At 37.6% G+C, this 15,106-nt stretch overlaps 1 protein-coding gene across 1 annotated transcript in view; it reads left to right on the forward strand.

Moving 5' to 3' along the window:
- Window positions 1-13,967, forward strand: part of cped1 (cadherin-like and PC-esterase domain containing 1) — a 302,217-nt gene extending 288,250 nt beyond the window's left edge. Inside the window, exons 21-22 of the mRNA XM_048608017.1 lie at window positions 11,603-11,749; window positions 12,876-13,967. Of these exons, the coding sequence (XP_048463974.1) occupies window positions 11,603-11,749; window positions 12,876-13,109 (381 nt within the window). The 3' untranslated portion in view covers window positions 13,110-13,967. The remainder of the gene's footprint in view (window positions 1-11,602; window positions 11,750-12,875) is intronic.
- Window positions 13,968-15,106: the final 1,139 nt, after the last annotated feature.

The following is a 15,106-nucleotide window of genomic DNA, read 5'->3' on the forward strand; positions in this document are numbered from 1 at the left end:
ATATTTACAGGTTCTTTTTGGTTGAATAAGTAAATACAGAGGGAGGTATTGTGTGTCAAACAGCCCGTTTAATGCAGACAGATTACATTTTATAAAGGTAGTGAAATCGGATTGTGTTGCCTATGCTTTGGGTGAGTCTGCCCTGACAGGTGAGTAAAGTAATTTGGCAAGCCCAGCCTTTCCTCCTAATTTTAATGGATTTCTTATGCATGACAAATGTCAGCAGGGTGTCTGGCGAATAGCATGGTTCCATGAGGATGGAAAATCGGAAGTAAGCTGAACATGCCTTGACCCTGGATGAAACATAGGGAATAAGAGTAGAGGGAAATCATTGCACCTATCAAGTCCACATTGCCATTCAGCTAGATCATGACTGATCTCCTCAGCACCATTTTCCTGCACTATACCCATGGCACTTGATGTCATTAATATGTAGAGATCAAGTGACTCTTCTCTGTTCAAATTGCAAGTTTTGTTTTGGCTAATCTTTTCCTTCCATTGGGAAAACCGGAAGCAGTAACAGAAATGTGAAGAACTCCATTATAAATGCACTTTAATTACATGGGACAAGCACATACACATGCCACTTTGGACACATCTGTGGCTCTTGCTGTTACATGTTATGTGGACCTGTTTTCAGCTGGGATGGAAATGACCATCTGTAAAGGTTGAGAAAGATGTTGAGGTCAGTACGAGTATGTGTATTTGCATGTTCAAGACTCACACAGTGAATTCTGATATCCAGTCATTTTGGACATTTTTGCCACTGGATCAAGGCCTCACTCCACCAAGCCAGGTAGTAGCTGGTGTGCTTTGTCTACCCTATATTAAAGGAATTCTCATAGACAATCCCTCAGCAACAGAGAAAACTTGTGTCTGTTTGCAACGCCCAGGATCTCAGATATTTCCACACATTACTATCTTAAGTGAGATTTAGTGCACAGGGGAAGGCCAGCTCAAGGAACACGGTGGCGGTCCTACCATCTTGTGGAAAAGTAAGAAGAAGAAGAAAGTCGCCTCCATGGGATTGGCTTCACCATTAAAAATGAACTAATTGGTGGTCTCAGAGATTGGATGTTAACTGGAACCCACATTGATGTGAGAGCAAGAGTAGTAGGTGTTGGGGAAGAACCAGCCAGGCCTCACTCTACCTTGATCCTGTGCCTCTTGGACTCACCTGATCGAGGCCATTATTTGTCTTCAAAGTGGCAGACAGACATTCTTTAGCTCCATTCAAAGCCTTCATTTGTGTCTAATTAAACTCTGCCATCTCCATTCATTCCTATTCATTTGTGATGGGGTATCTGCTCAGTGTTTTCTCCTGAACACACTGTCCTCAAATTGAGATGGTTTCCAGTTCAACTGGAGAATAAGATGCAAGCTGCTGTGAAGTTCTCAGATTGTGATTGATATCAGCTGTTATTACTTCATCCGGATAAAACCTTACAGAAATAGAACATCGAGATATGAAACAAGTTTTCAAATATGGAAGACATTCTGAGACAACAATGCAAGCCACTGTAATAAATGCATGGCTGTATGATACTAAGCATGTCAAGTGAGCAAATAAAGAAACAAATTATCAAGGTGGGGACAGAACAACTCTACACTCTTCTTTCACAGTTCCCATAACCAAAAAGCCTGGAGTCGTTTCTTCAAATTTGGGCAGTTTTCCAATGGGAAATCCTCCACATGTGTGTACCTACTTATCATGGCCAAGAACAATGGAAAACGAAACATCCAAAAGTTAGAAATTGGTACCCACAGATAGCTAAACCCACAGTCAGTATAAATTCCTCCCTGCGTGTGTACATTGTAATGAGTCAAGCATATCACTGTCAGTGGCAGTATTGGTTCTCCGCATAGCCAACATTTGCATTGTACTAAGCACTACTTATAGGCCCTGCAAAAAATGTGCCTTATGTCATCTCTAGACTGAACGTGTAGAAAAGAAAAGAGGTTGCATCCATTATTGCTCTTTGAGTTTGGTTTTGATCATTAGATCAAACGTGCACACTACAAATTTTCCTATAGTCCTTGCAAGATTGTCAGCAAAGTCTCAAAGATATCATGAAAGCTTTTTCCTTGATTCCAAATATTGGCACAAAAGTAAAAGTCAAAGTCAAATATGGGTTTAATTATACTGACATTCTTAATACAACAAAACACTTTTCCCTTTTTTTAGTTCCATTGGAGCTGGAAGGCTCCATCTGTTTGCAACTTCTATCCACACAGCTTTGAACTCTATATTGCACACCAGCACTGGAGCTTTGCCAAAGCAATTCTTCTGATAGTGAAACATAGAAACTAGGAGCAGGAATGGTTGATGCAGCCCTTCAATCCTGCTCTGACATTCAATATGATCACGGCTGATCCTCTATATCAATGCTATATTCTCATTTTCTCTCCATGCCCACTGATGCTTTTAATGTCTAAAAAAAGTTGTGAATTGTATTAACAATGAAGTTAAGATCCAAAAAAGTATGACATTCATGGCTTGCCAATTTATTTTAATGAACTGAAACTTTTACTAAAAGTGAACTAAAGAACTTCATGTGAATATTTTAAAATTCATCTATCATTTTTGCCAGCTGTAGTTTCTAGATTGGTCTGAATCATTTTGCGCAGAATATCTGCATTTTCAGTTAGTGTTTTGTTGTGTGAGATTCATAGCACTTGACCCACCATTGGCAATTTTCCCCAATAATCCTCTGCTCTTCACCTTATTATTTATACAGTTGTGGTCTCCAGTGCCATTCTTAGGAAGCAAGCAGCTGGAGCATCGACAGTCTCACCACTGCCAGGGTGTTTCAATGTTCACACTACTGGCACCATGTTTAAAGCCCAATTGTACATTATTTCAGACATTCCCAATGAGGAAATGCCATTCACCCTGTGGTTCTTCACAATTATGGCCCAGAAGAAAGCAAAGTTCACTCATTGTTTCGTGGACAGGCACTTGGAGCTGCTGGTGGAGAGGAGGGCCATCCTGTTATCAGCTGACCGCCACAGGAGAACAAGCTAACTTGGACCTGAAATGCCCTAGAAGGACCTCAAAGTCCACATTTGATGGAAAGTCAACTGCAAATTACAACACAAAATGGCTGACACAGCAGATACAAGCAGAGTTGCCATAGTAAGTTTCTGTTTAGGTCTTTGGTGGTGGACTAAAACTTTTTGACTTTGAAGTGAGGAAAAATCTTTTCCACACAATAAGTCATTAGGGTATGGAGTATGTCATGGAGGCAGATTCAGTTGAGGCATTCAAGAGGGCATTGGATGATTATTTGGATAGTAAAATTGTGCAGTGATATAGGGAAAGGGCAGGAGATTGGCACGAGGTAATAGAACTGGTGCAGGCATAATGAGCTGAATGGCCCTTACTTGTGCTGTAACAATTCTGTGATTCACATGCGGTGTGCTGCCTTGTAACTGCTGGCACAGGTTGTAGGTGTGGTATTGATGTAACATTTTGCCAAACAGTAACATGACCACTGCTGTGACTGTTCAATGTTCCCCACCATGACAAGGTGTCTGTCTTTTCCTCCGCACTAAAAAGCAATGCAAGCTAGAGAAGATGTCAGACTATAATTGACCAATGTTGACCCTATGTACGAAGAAAGAAATGTAAGCAGTAGAGAGGCTGGCAGCCTGTAAGTCAGTGCTGAATGCTGTGAATGTGCACTAAGAAAGCAATGTGGCGTATACAGAGACTGGCAACATCCACATAAGTGCAAAGTGAGTGAGCACTAAGAAAACAGGCTCAGAGCTGCAGGATGCTTCCTGTGCAGATGCATGTGATATGTGCATGTTCCTGTGCACAAAATGGTCTGGTAGAAGCATGCAAGTACTAAGTGTCCCTGATCACCAAAATAAAGTGCTAAAGGATTGACTTGATTGAGAGTTGGACTGAGAGGAGGCATGATGATTTACTGATGCCAATTTGCGTGCTGCACGATCAAGGAAGATGATGTCCATGGAGGGACATATTTGTGAAGAAACATGGAGATACCAAGAACTGCAGATGCTGGGGTCAGAGTCAATACAGTGTAGAGCTGGAGGAACACAGCAGGTTAGGCAGCATCAGAGGAGCAGGAGAGTCGATGTTTCGGGACTTCCGATGAAGGATCTAGGCCTAAAGCGTCAACTTTCCTGCTCCTCTGATGCTGCCTGATCTGCTATGTTCTTCCAGCTCCACACTGTATTCATTGGTGAAGAAACAGTTGGATGATGGCAGGGTATGCATTCTGTTGAGCTACAGGTGCCCGCTCTGATTTATATGCCGACAATTTTCATCATCTTGTTTCCCAGGCAAGGAGAGGAGAATTAGAAAGTCATGCATAAATAAGGTGAGTGGGGCTTTTAAAAAGTTTATTAAAATGCTGGGTAATAAGGTAGTCATCACTCAATGATGAGATTCTGAAGTTGCCACCTAAGGTTTGAGGGCAAAACCTCAAAAAAACTTACTTTGATGTCAAAATTCTATTTTTTCATTCCATATTTTCCCAAATGTTTTGTCATTGTTTACACCACAGCAAAGAAAGGAAAATTCCACCCTCTGTTACAATTTTTTTGACTCTGATAAAACTCAGCAAACTGTGTGAAGTTCTGAAACTTTGACTTATTAGAATTAATATTACAAAGTTAGAAAGGGTAGCAGTTATTTAACTTGCTTCACAATTAACTGTACATTTCTTTACAAATTGATGTTCAAGTGGACCAACTCAATAGTCTGTTGTAATGGTAGTGATAGAACACTTTATTGGGTGGCTAAAAATTTTGTCAACTGACTGGAATATATAAAGTTAGTTTTGATTTAACTCCTATTTGAAACTCAAGTTATTTTACATATAAACAGTTACCACAGCACACTGACGAAAGAGCAGCACTCCGAAAGCTTGTGATTTTAAATAAATCTGTTGGACTATAACCTGGTGTCATGTGACTCTTGACTTTGTCCATTCCAGTCCAACACTGGCATCTCCACATCACACTGAACCCGTAATGATTAAAATGTAGATATCTTTGTATATGAATATAGAGTAAAGCCAAGTATCCCAAACAGCTTCATTAAATGAAATAGTAACACTGGATGTGTTTTGTTTCACTTCTTATGACTTAATAATTGTTTGTACCAAAAGCCTCCACAAACGTATTTTCTTTTTCTTTACAGGCTTGCTGCTAAAACTAACTATGCTGGAAAAAAAAAGCATGCTATGATGTATTAGAGGGTTCTGTCTTTGAAGTTACTGGCACAAATTTTAGGAATCTGACAGCATGGTGACAATTATTTTCGTTGGTAATTGCTATAAAACAGTCTGTAGGTCTTTAGAAAAATTAAGTAGTAAAACATTGCCATGCAGAATTAATGCTCAAACCAGGGAAATATTTGCACTGAGTTTCAGATGGTATATTAACAGTTTCAATCACTTGCATTTTCTTCCTTCTCTTGGAGATTTGAATGAGGAAAACCTTAAACCAATTTGATCTTGACCTTACAAAAAACTATAATGCCATCCCATGTTTTCAGCTCTGTGCACAAATTAGTAGGTCAGCAGTCACTCAGCAGAATTGGATTACCAACTTAGGTTCTGAATTCAAATATTTGTGTAAGAACCAGACCTATAAACCCCCAAGACAAATAGTGTGAAAGATCTATGAATCTACTGTACCCAATTGCAGCTGTGTCTCTGTGGAAGGATTCCAAATAGACCAGTCATTTCAGGCTATTATACAGTCATAGAGTTATATAGCAATGGAAACAGACACTTCAGTCCATCTAGTATGCTGACCATGTTCCCAAATTAAACTGGTCCCATCTGTCTGTGTTTGGCCCACATCCCTCCAACCTTTTCTATTCATGTGATTATCCAAATGTCTTTTAAATGTTGTAACTGTACCTGCATCCACCACTTCCCCTGGCAGTTCATTCCATACAGTCACCACTCTCTGCATAAAAAAGTTGCCCCTCATGTCCTTTCTAAATCTTTCTCCTCTAGCCTTAAAAATATGCTCCTAGTTTTGAACTCCCCCATCTTGACCTTTGATGTTTTTGTGCTCCTCTATAATGCTTCAAATTAACACTGCCAAAAGCTTGGGAGCAAAGTACCTGCTTAATCCTTTGTCTTAGCTAAGAGTCCAAAGGCAAATAAAGAACAGGAAACAAAATAGACAGTGACAAAAACAAAATCATTTTCAAAAATTGAAATGTTATAGCTATTGAACATTGATATCACTGTAGCAAAGTATCTTTTCAACAATTACAAGAGAAATTTACCAAAGAGAATATGCTTGTAGTAGTCAATAGATTCCATTCATTGGGAATTTGTTAGTTCAGTTGACTGGACCACCTGGTTTATGATGCAGAGTGATACCAGCAGTGGGTTCAAATCCTGCACCAGCTGAGGTTACTGAAAGACTTTCCTTCTCACCCTCTCCCCTACTCTGAGGTGTGATGACCCTCAAGTTAAACTACCACCATTTGCCTCTCTCTAATGAGAGAGCCCTATCGGCTACTGGGACAACGGTGACTTTACCTTTTAATTATCATCCACAATAAGCCACATTAGCTTAGAACCTTACTTTTTTTTGTTCTTCAATGTGATAGTCACAGCTGTTTCTTATTTTGGGAAATAGAAGATATTTGTATATTAGTCTATTTCATCTAAAAACATGTCCATAACAAGTGTGATATCCATGAAGGTTAATACACTTAAGCAGTGCTAAAGGTATTTCTGATCAAACCTTTATTGTGGCGTTGTGCCTTAAAGCAATGCTGAATCGTCAGCATTAGGTTTTATAATTGCGTGCTGTTTTCAATCTGTCATTGTAAGTGGTCTAATTGTATTGGTAATTTTTCATATTACTTTGTTAATAATTTGGTAACTGGACAATTTATCATTTGGGTTAGATGATAACCTCCCAGTTGCCAGGGACAGAAAACATTGCTAAAGACTTGGATCAGCCTGCAGGCCAACTTCCTGGACATAAATGCTAACAAAACAAAAGGAAGGTAAAGTTGTTGAAAAATAATGGCCCTGATATTCCAATGGCCAAAGAGTCATTGGAGCAGAGTAGATTGAAGTTGCACGTTGGAACCAAGGTATAGATAAGTCAATGGGAATACCTACAAAGTTAAACTTTCCAGTGGACAATTCCCTCGCATCTACAATCCTCTGATTCTATTAAAATCAGAAAATTTGAAGGATCCTGACTTACTTAAGCTTAATAGTTACCCAGGAAAGATTAGAGGGTTAAAAACCCAGTGTAATTCAGAATCACAGAATTGTTATAGTACTGAATGAGGCACTGCCCTACACTGACTCTTTAAACAAGCATTATTACCCAGAGCTAATCTCCTGTTTTATTCCCAATACCCTTGCACACTATTTCTGTCCAACTAATCATCCAATAGCCTCTTGAGTGCCTCAGAAGTGAACTCTTGGATAACAATTAAACTGATCCCCTCCAACCCCCAGCTTACCACTGACACTGTCCCCAATTACATCTTCCCTGATCTCTGACACCCCATGAAGGACACCACACACCCTCTGACCTGACCCTCTGACTTGTCCAGCTGGAACTGACACAACACCACAAACCATAATCTGTCATTTTTTCAATATCAACTCATAGCACTTTCCAAGTCCATTCACCCAGTATACACTCTGTACAGAACAAATGAACCCTGTAAGCACAATGGCATGTTTGGAAGAAGTGTAAAAATCAACATCTTAACTTTCTTTAAAAACTGAATTAACTAAAATCCTATAATAGTGTCAATCAACCAGACCATTTAAGGAATCAATAGCAGGAATTACAAACACATGATACCTCTTTACTTTGTGTAAGTAATCATTGACAAAATATATCAACTGACAGCCAAGCCTCATTATGAATGCTCATGAGTGGTAGAGTGAGTTTAAATCCATCTTTACCTAATGACTTAGCCTATCTATTTCACTTTACAGCCTCTTTGCATTTTCCTCACAGTTTACTTTCTCCCCTCACTTTGTCTTCTATGATATGGTACTTCAAATACTTGTCTGATTATGCTTTAAATGTGATGAAATATGAAATACGATGTGTGTTAAATTTCCTGTTACGACCCTTTCAGGCTGCAAGTTCCAGATCCCCAGCACCTTCTCGGTGAGATAATTCTCCATAACTCCCATTTAATCCTTCTTTTAATTATTTTATATTTATTCTCCCAGTGATTTGCTCCTCTTCCTACCTTCTAACATCTGCATGGTTTTATATACATTAATTAAATCTCTCCTTAACTATTACAACAAAAGCAACTTCAGTGTATTCAATCTAAAATTATCCTTTCCTTGTAACATCCTCGTAAATTTCCTTTCTATCCTCTCAGGGACAATCTGTAGTGTCACCTTCTAGGAACAATGGTGCAGGGAACAATTATCTGTATTGCAAACATACAATATCACCGGGGCCATCTCCAATTGAAACCTCAAATACATAAATTGTATGTATGATGGAAGTATCTTTAACAAATTGTCTCACTACTGCTATAGTTGCTTTGGAGTACATACCCCAAACACAGTTAACTTCAACTCACTTACAATCAGTCATTTAGAGCCCATTCATGCTCATCAATGTGATTTATGAGAGGACACCCTCAAACATTAGCATGTGAAGAAGCTATTAGTGATCTGCAAATCAAACAATTTCTGTGTTATACAGCTCAGCACATGACAGCCCAAATCACTTCTGAGAGAAATGAACCAAATGGCTGTAGCAAAGAGGATATCTGGCAATGATGTATTTAATTAGGGTTACTCACAGACAAATGTAGGGATGTACTGTGTTATCAGGAGGTCACTAAATGGCTGAATAATTGTCTGTCAATACTACATCAAGGAAGACACCTAGCAAGACCCCTCCGAGCATAGACAGCATGGAAAGTTCACACTGCATATAAGTTCAACAAAAAATTAAAACTCTGCATCACCACCCAAAACAACTCAAAACAAGTTCTGTCTTCAGCAGCCTATGGTTCTTTTACTGTTTAGAAATTTACTTTGTTCATCATTTGGCAAAACTTATTCACACTCTGTCTGCTGAGTCTTAGTATCTTGTGCACTATCCCACTGTCAAAACACAGTAGTTGATATTGTTTTGGAGACTCTTCCATTTCATACAACTGAATGCCTTACTTTGCTGTTTCAAAGGTTGTTAAAAGACTGTTGTCACATCTGAGCCAGACCAGGTAAGGATGGCAGATTTCCTTCATTAAAGAACATCAATGAATCACAGGGCTTTTAATAAAAGAAAAATCAATTCTTCATTTATTAATTAATTGGACTTAAATTCCACCATGGTGAAATTCAGAAGTATGTTCCCAGGGCTTTATAAATTTGGTTCTCTGGATTGCCAACCATAACATTAACACTACATGACTTCTCCCCACTATTGCATCAGTTCATTAAATTCATAGACAAGAGTAGAGGCTTTCTGTATCAGCCCTTTATTTCAATTTTATCACACTACTAAACATTGATGGGTAGTCTTTTAAGCACATGCTGTTTACTTTTAATTTGTACTATGATTTTCACTAAAATTGTCAAATATTAGAAAATACAATTCTTCATACCAAACAGTTGAACCAAAATAAGTACAAAATCTCCCTCAGTTCAAGATAGCAGATACATTACAACACCACAGAGAAGAAAGTGGAGACAACCTTGAGGAAATCCTTAAGTGTAGTTTCTATGCGTCAGTACATTTGAAGTACTGCATATTTTGTGTATGCCACCTGGACATTGTATAAGTTACTTGATACTCTTTCTATGAAGGTTAAGGTTGACAGAATCAATCCTAAGGTATCATTTCAGAAGATTAAATATTTAACGACATTGTGATTCAAACCTTTGAAAGTCTCAAGGTTGCAATGGGGATTTGGCAGCAGGTGTGGTAAACAGAGGCACTAATGGATTGAATTTCAAGTCTAATTAACTGCATTGCCTTTTCATATAGCAAAACTCTTGGTTGACCTTAAGGCCTATAACATGATTAAGATATGTAAGCATCTTGTATTGCAGGACAAGAGCCAAAATTTAAAGTACTACTACTTTTAGTATCATACATCTCCACAAATTAACCAACTTACGGAAGTTAACTAATTTCTTTGGAAAATAATCACTGATGTCAAATAGCAGGGCTAGTCTGTTTCCACGTTGTCATTTCTATTGAATTCCATGCAAGAAAATATGATACTCTTGGGGTATCCCTGTGGCCAGTTTTAATGGAAGAAGGAAAATCTTTTGGTGCCTGACTGCTCTTCTTACAACGCTACCCTTGTATGGATCAAACAGAATTTCCAATAACATTCAGGCTCATCATTTTTTCCACAATTATCTGATATGCACACAAATACTCTATTAAATATGAGCACAAAAAAGTAAGTGGGTGGTGTACTCAGAACTCGCACCCAAAGGTATATGCTCAAGGCTCACAATGTTGCTGGGAATATGAACCCGGCATTCTAATACAGTTCAACAATCGTGGCTCTGGAGAATTAGGTTTTCGCTTGGTATTGGCCTGCAGTTAAGTCCTGGGCAGAAGGATGAACAGGAAGTGGGAGAGCAACCACAGGCTGACAGCAGGCTACAGCCATGGAGCCAAGAGGAACCCTCTTTCTTAAATAAAACTGCGGATGCTGGAAATCAGAAACGAAAACAGAAATTGCTGTAAAAACTCAGCAGGTCTGGCAATATCTGTGGAGAGAAAACAGTTATTGTTTAAGTTCCGCTGAACCTTCTACAGAACTTTTGCTTTTTTGCTCCATGCTAACACAAATGAAATTCAGTTTTATATATCTTTTGATTGATGACCACAGTTGATTACACCCAGACAAGCTCAATGGAGCGCTCGATGCACACTTGGCACTGGGAGTACTAATTTCAAGCATTCAGCCACTCAGTATGTTGCACCCTGATTTGCCCGACCATTGGGAAACCTTCGTCATTCAGCCACTCATTCATAAATACAAGGGTGCCAAGCCCTTCTACGAGGACATCCTGACCATGTCCATAAATTGGTTCCCGAATTGTTATCTTGGCAATGTCATGGTACTCCCCAACGTGGTAGGTAGAGATGATGTAGATCACTATACTCTAGAGTTTCATGATACAGCTTGAGTTCAGTACTATTGCTCTCCTTTGAAAGGACGTTTGGAAAATGTTTCTCAAGTTAAGAAATGCATTCACTTGCTGATCTTTTCAGAGAAATGACTTACTTCATTACAGGAAAGCAAATTATAAATCTACGTGACCTACAATGTATTTGTACCACCGGTTCAAAATTGCAGTAGTCTTGAATCACTTTCTGTAAGTCAGTAGTTTGTACTGAGATGCCTTTCAAGGACTCTTGTCTTTCAGAAAATTAGGACAACAGGGACACAATAAAATAGCCGTACAAGTGTTACCCACATTCTAAGAACAAATACTAGAAAGAATCAATAATGGTCAATAAAAGAGAAGTTTAGACTAATCCCAGATTGAACCTCTATATCATGTAGTAGACTACATTTTGTTAATATGTGAGAGATGAAAGACATCTCATGTGATTTTTGTTATTACAGAATGAAGTACAAAATTTGTGGAAAGAAAATAAAGAAATACTTTCTCAAGCAAAGGACTACGGTTATGATGTTATTGATACATTTAGCATCACTATGGGACGCTATAAAGAATTTTTTCAGGGAAAGTGTGCATGTCATTTTCATGAGGTAACTAAACTTGCGTTTTTAAGTACTGTTTCCCCTGAGGCTTTCTTGAAATCAATCTACTATACTAACGTTTTAAGTGCATTTATCTTTATATTAATTTACAGGCAGTAACTTGCAGCTTGTTTCATTTATTTGCCCTTTTTTGCACTTTGAAAAAAGTAATTGACAAGTTAATGGGCTGATTAGTGTTCAAATCTCTCTTAGTAATTATAGGGTTCCATAGAATCTGGTCCTGCATATTTATTTAATCATAACACATGAACTTCAGTTTTCCATAATGCTTTCCACTTCCCAAAATCTTTTGAAGGGTCCTTTTCCATCTCCTAGCCCTCCATCAAATTGACTTTGGACATAAGGTGACTTCTTTCTTGGACATCTGATTCAGCACCAAGATAGTACAGGAGAGGAGAGCAGCATGATCAGATCAGGAGAAGCAGCCAGCATAGCAGAGACTGGCAGTCTATGTGTGCATAAACCATAATGGTCTTATTAGGGCCTCTTTGCGGAACCGTACATTTGACAGCTGCGTCTCTGTAAAGATGCCAGGGGACAATTTCATTCTGAAAATGTGTAGTTTTATTCCATTACCATGACTGTTTTGTCATTGGCAATTAAGAGGTGACAAAAGGGAATATAAAAAAACTTTGGAAAAAGGCCAAAGGATAACTAGTTAGGCAAAAAGTATACATGATACTAAAATAATTTTTTTTAAATTTTAAGATAATAAAATAAACAAAATGAGAGTTAAGAATTAAAGATATCCACAAAGGGATAAACAATATAACCTCAAAGCAGATATTGCCAAAATAGCAAGGTTACAAATAGATGTTTATGCTTCAGTTTCAATGAAGAAACTAACAAAGAGGAAATGACAATCTTATTACATGAGGCATAGTGCAACAGTTGATAGTTAAAAAAATCTAACTATCTGATTAGATATTTTAAATCCAGCTAGAAGGCTTATTGATGTCAGGATAATATGTTCCAGATTTGGTTGATTCAAATAAAAACTGCACTGCTTGGACTATAGAATTGAGAAAGTCTTCACCAAATATTGAATCTAAACCTGTCAAAAACTAATGTTCTTTTAAAGATATAAATTAGTATTTTTTCTCTTTCTTTTTAGGTAGATAAGTTTGAATTTTCCCAAACAACAATTCACAGAAAAATAAGACACTCGACCTACTCCTTTGGGGGAAAAGGCACTTCAAGTCGTAGCAAACAGTCAGTGGTACAAGATGTTTTACCTGTTTTAAAATCACACTATCATATCAATGGTCCAATAAACCAGGCTTATTCAGAAATTTTTCTCAGCAGAGTCTGTGTGAACAGATTGAATATTATGACCCCTCAGCTATAAAAAATGGACAGTTTTAAGATTTGCTGCTTCCCTGGAGATCAGTGCAAAATACCACACGGCATGTATTCATTTCTCTCTTATTGGCTACGAATGTTACCATCAAAGACATGTGACACATTTTAAACCTTTATGAAATCAATATGTGCCCCTGCAAATTTGAGGTTTCGAATGGCAGATGGAAAGCCTGAAAATTGATGTAACTTATTGTCTGGCCAGATGAATTGCATAAGCAGCTGTAGCTGAAACAAAGTATTTTACAGAGGATTAAGCTACACAAGAGACTTGAAGTCCTTAAGTAAGCCAGTTAATCCTTTTGGTGCAATATTCATTCACTTTCTGCACTATTATTGTGAAATCAGTTATAAAACAGTATTTCTGAATAAGTTTTATTTTTATACGTATTGTTCACTTGGAACCACATTCCCTAGATATTGCTGAAGATATCAAATTATATATACCTCACATTTCCTGTATTTATATTGCCTTTTTTTGCTTGCAAAAGTAGTTTAGAATAAAAACCTGCATTCTCAATGTCTTAATTTTTTTTACACAGAGAGATGTTTTATGTTTACAAAGTTTTGATATTTTGTATATCTACTTTTAATAACTTTTATATACATTTGTAATGTTTTCTATGAAAGTTGATAGTGCTTAAGCACCTGGTACTATGGAAGCTAAATGTTTTGTGATACAGGGATACAGTAAACATCATTACATTTGGAAAATTGGACTAAAGAATATAATTTGTTTTTAAAAGGCAATTATAATCACATTGTGGGTTGTCTTTTTTATCGTGGATCTTTTTACATAACTGTAAAAATAACTTGTTACATGTTCTAATAAACGAGTGTATCTCTCTGTCATTGCCCATTAATTAAGGAATATGTTGTTCCATACTAATTGGAGTATTTATGTCATTTATAGTATAATATGAATGTCACCCGTTACTATGACTGAAAATTTCAGCTTCTATCTTTATTAAGTGATATTCTGGGATTATTTCTATATTTGTCCATTTAATTGTAAATCCATCTCATTTTAAAATATGAGTTTACATCATGGACCAGTAAAAAAGATATATTGCATTTATTAGCATTGGATAAAGTAGATTAGCTCTGTATGGGGTCAATCCTGTACTTTGATGCTAGTGGTGCCAATGCTGACATTTGGTAGTACTAGATATTGGCTCTGACTTTAGTAGCACTAATGAGTTCTCTTGAGATTGGCAGAACCTGGTAAGGGGAGTTGGAGTTCAGCAGTAATGCAGTGCAACTGCTGAGTTCTGCAAGACTGGTCAATCCTTTGATCCTGCAATTGTATGGAAAGGAAATCTGGGGTTTGATCAATCTATAGAAGCCAAACCTGAGGTTTGGCAGAGCTGGGGATGAGGTTTGGCTCACGCAGTGGATTCTTGGTATCAATCACTATTGAAGAGAGGCTGAAGTTATAGCCTGCCAGCACTGGGTGACAGAACTCCACTACCCTGCAGCAACAACTTGTGACCTTGTAGAAGATTTGCACAAACAATTTGTGCTTTTGGCTGGTTGTATATCTTTGACAGTTGCTCTCTTTCAGCTGTGAAAAAATGTAAATACCTTTTATGTTTATGATTATCAAAATACAGGTAATAACTGTTTCCTATCAAAGATCAATTAATTTGATCTCTTATCTGGTATTGAAACTCAGATTTTGATTAGTAATAACTCCAAGGGCTGGTTTTCTTATTCTCCCTCTCATACACCCGTGATAGACAGGAGCAACGGATCTATTCCAGGTCCATGATAAAGGAAAATAGGATGAAAATTTCATCATGAATGATCCGTGTTTTAACTCTATTTACTTGCTCTATTACCAAATCTTTAGTGGCCTAACCTAATAAAGATCTGTCTTTCTCAATTTCAAATGTTCAAATGACGTAACCTCAACAGCTTTTTGAGGAAGAGTTCCAGATTTCCACTACAAATTCTATGAAGAAGTGCTCATTGACATCTGAATGG

Source organism: Rhincodon typus, chromosome 18, assembly GCF_021869965.1.
Source record: "Rhincodon typus isolate 14 chromosome 18, sRhiTyp1.1, whole genome shotgun sequence".
In the NCBI taxonomy this organism is placed as follows: domain Eukaryota; kingdom Metazoa; phylum Chordata; class Chondrichthyes; order Orectolobiformes; family Rhincodontidae; genus Rhincodon; species Rhincodon typus.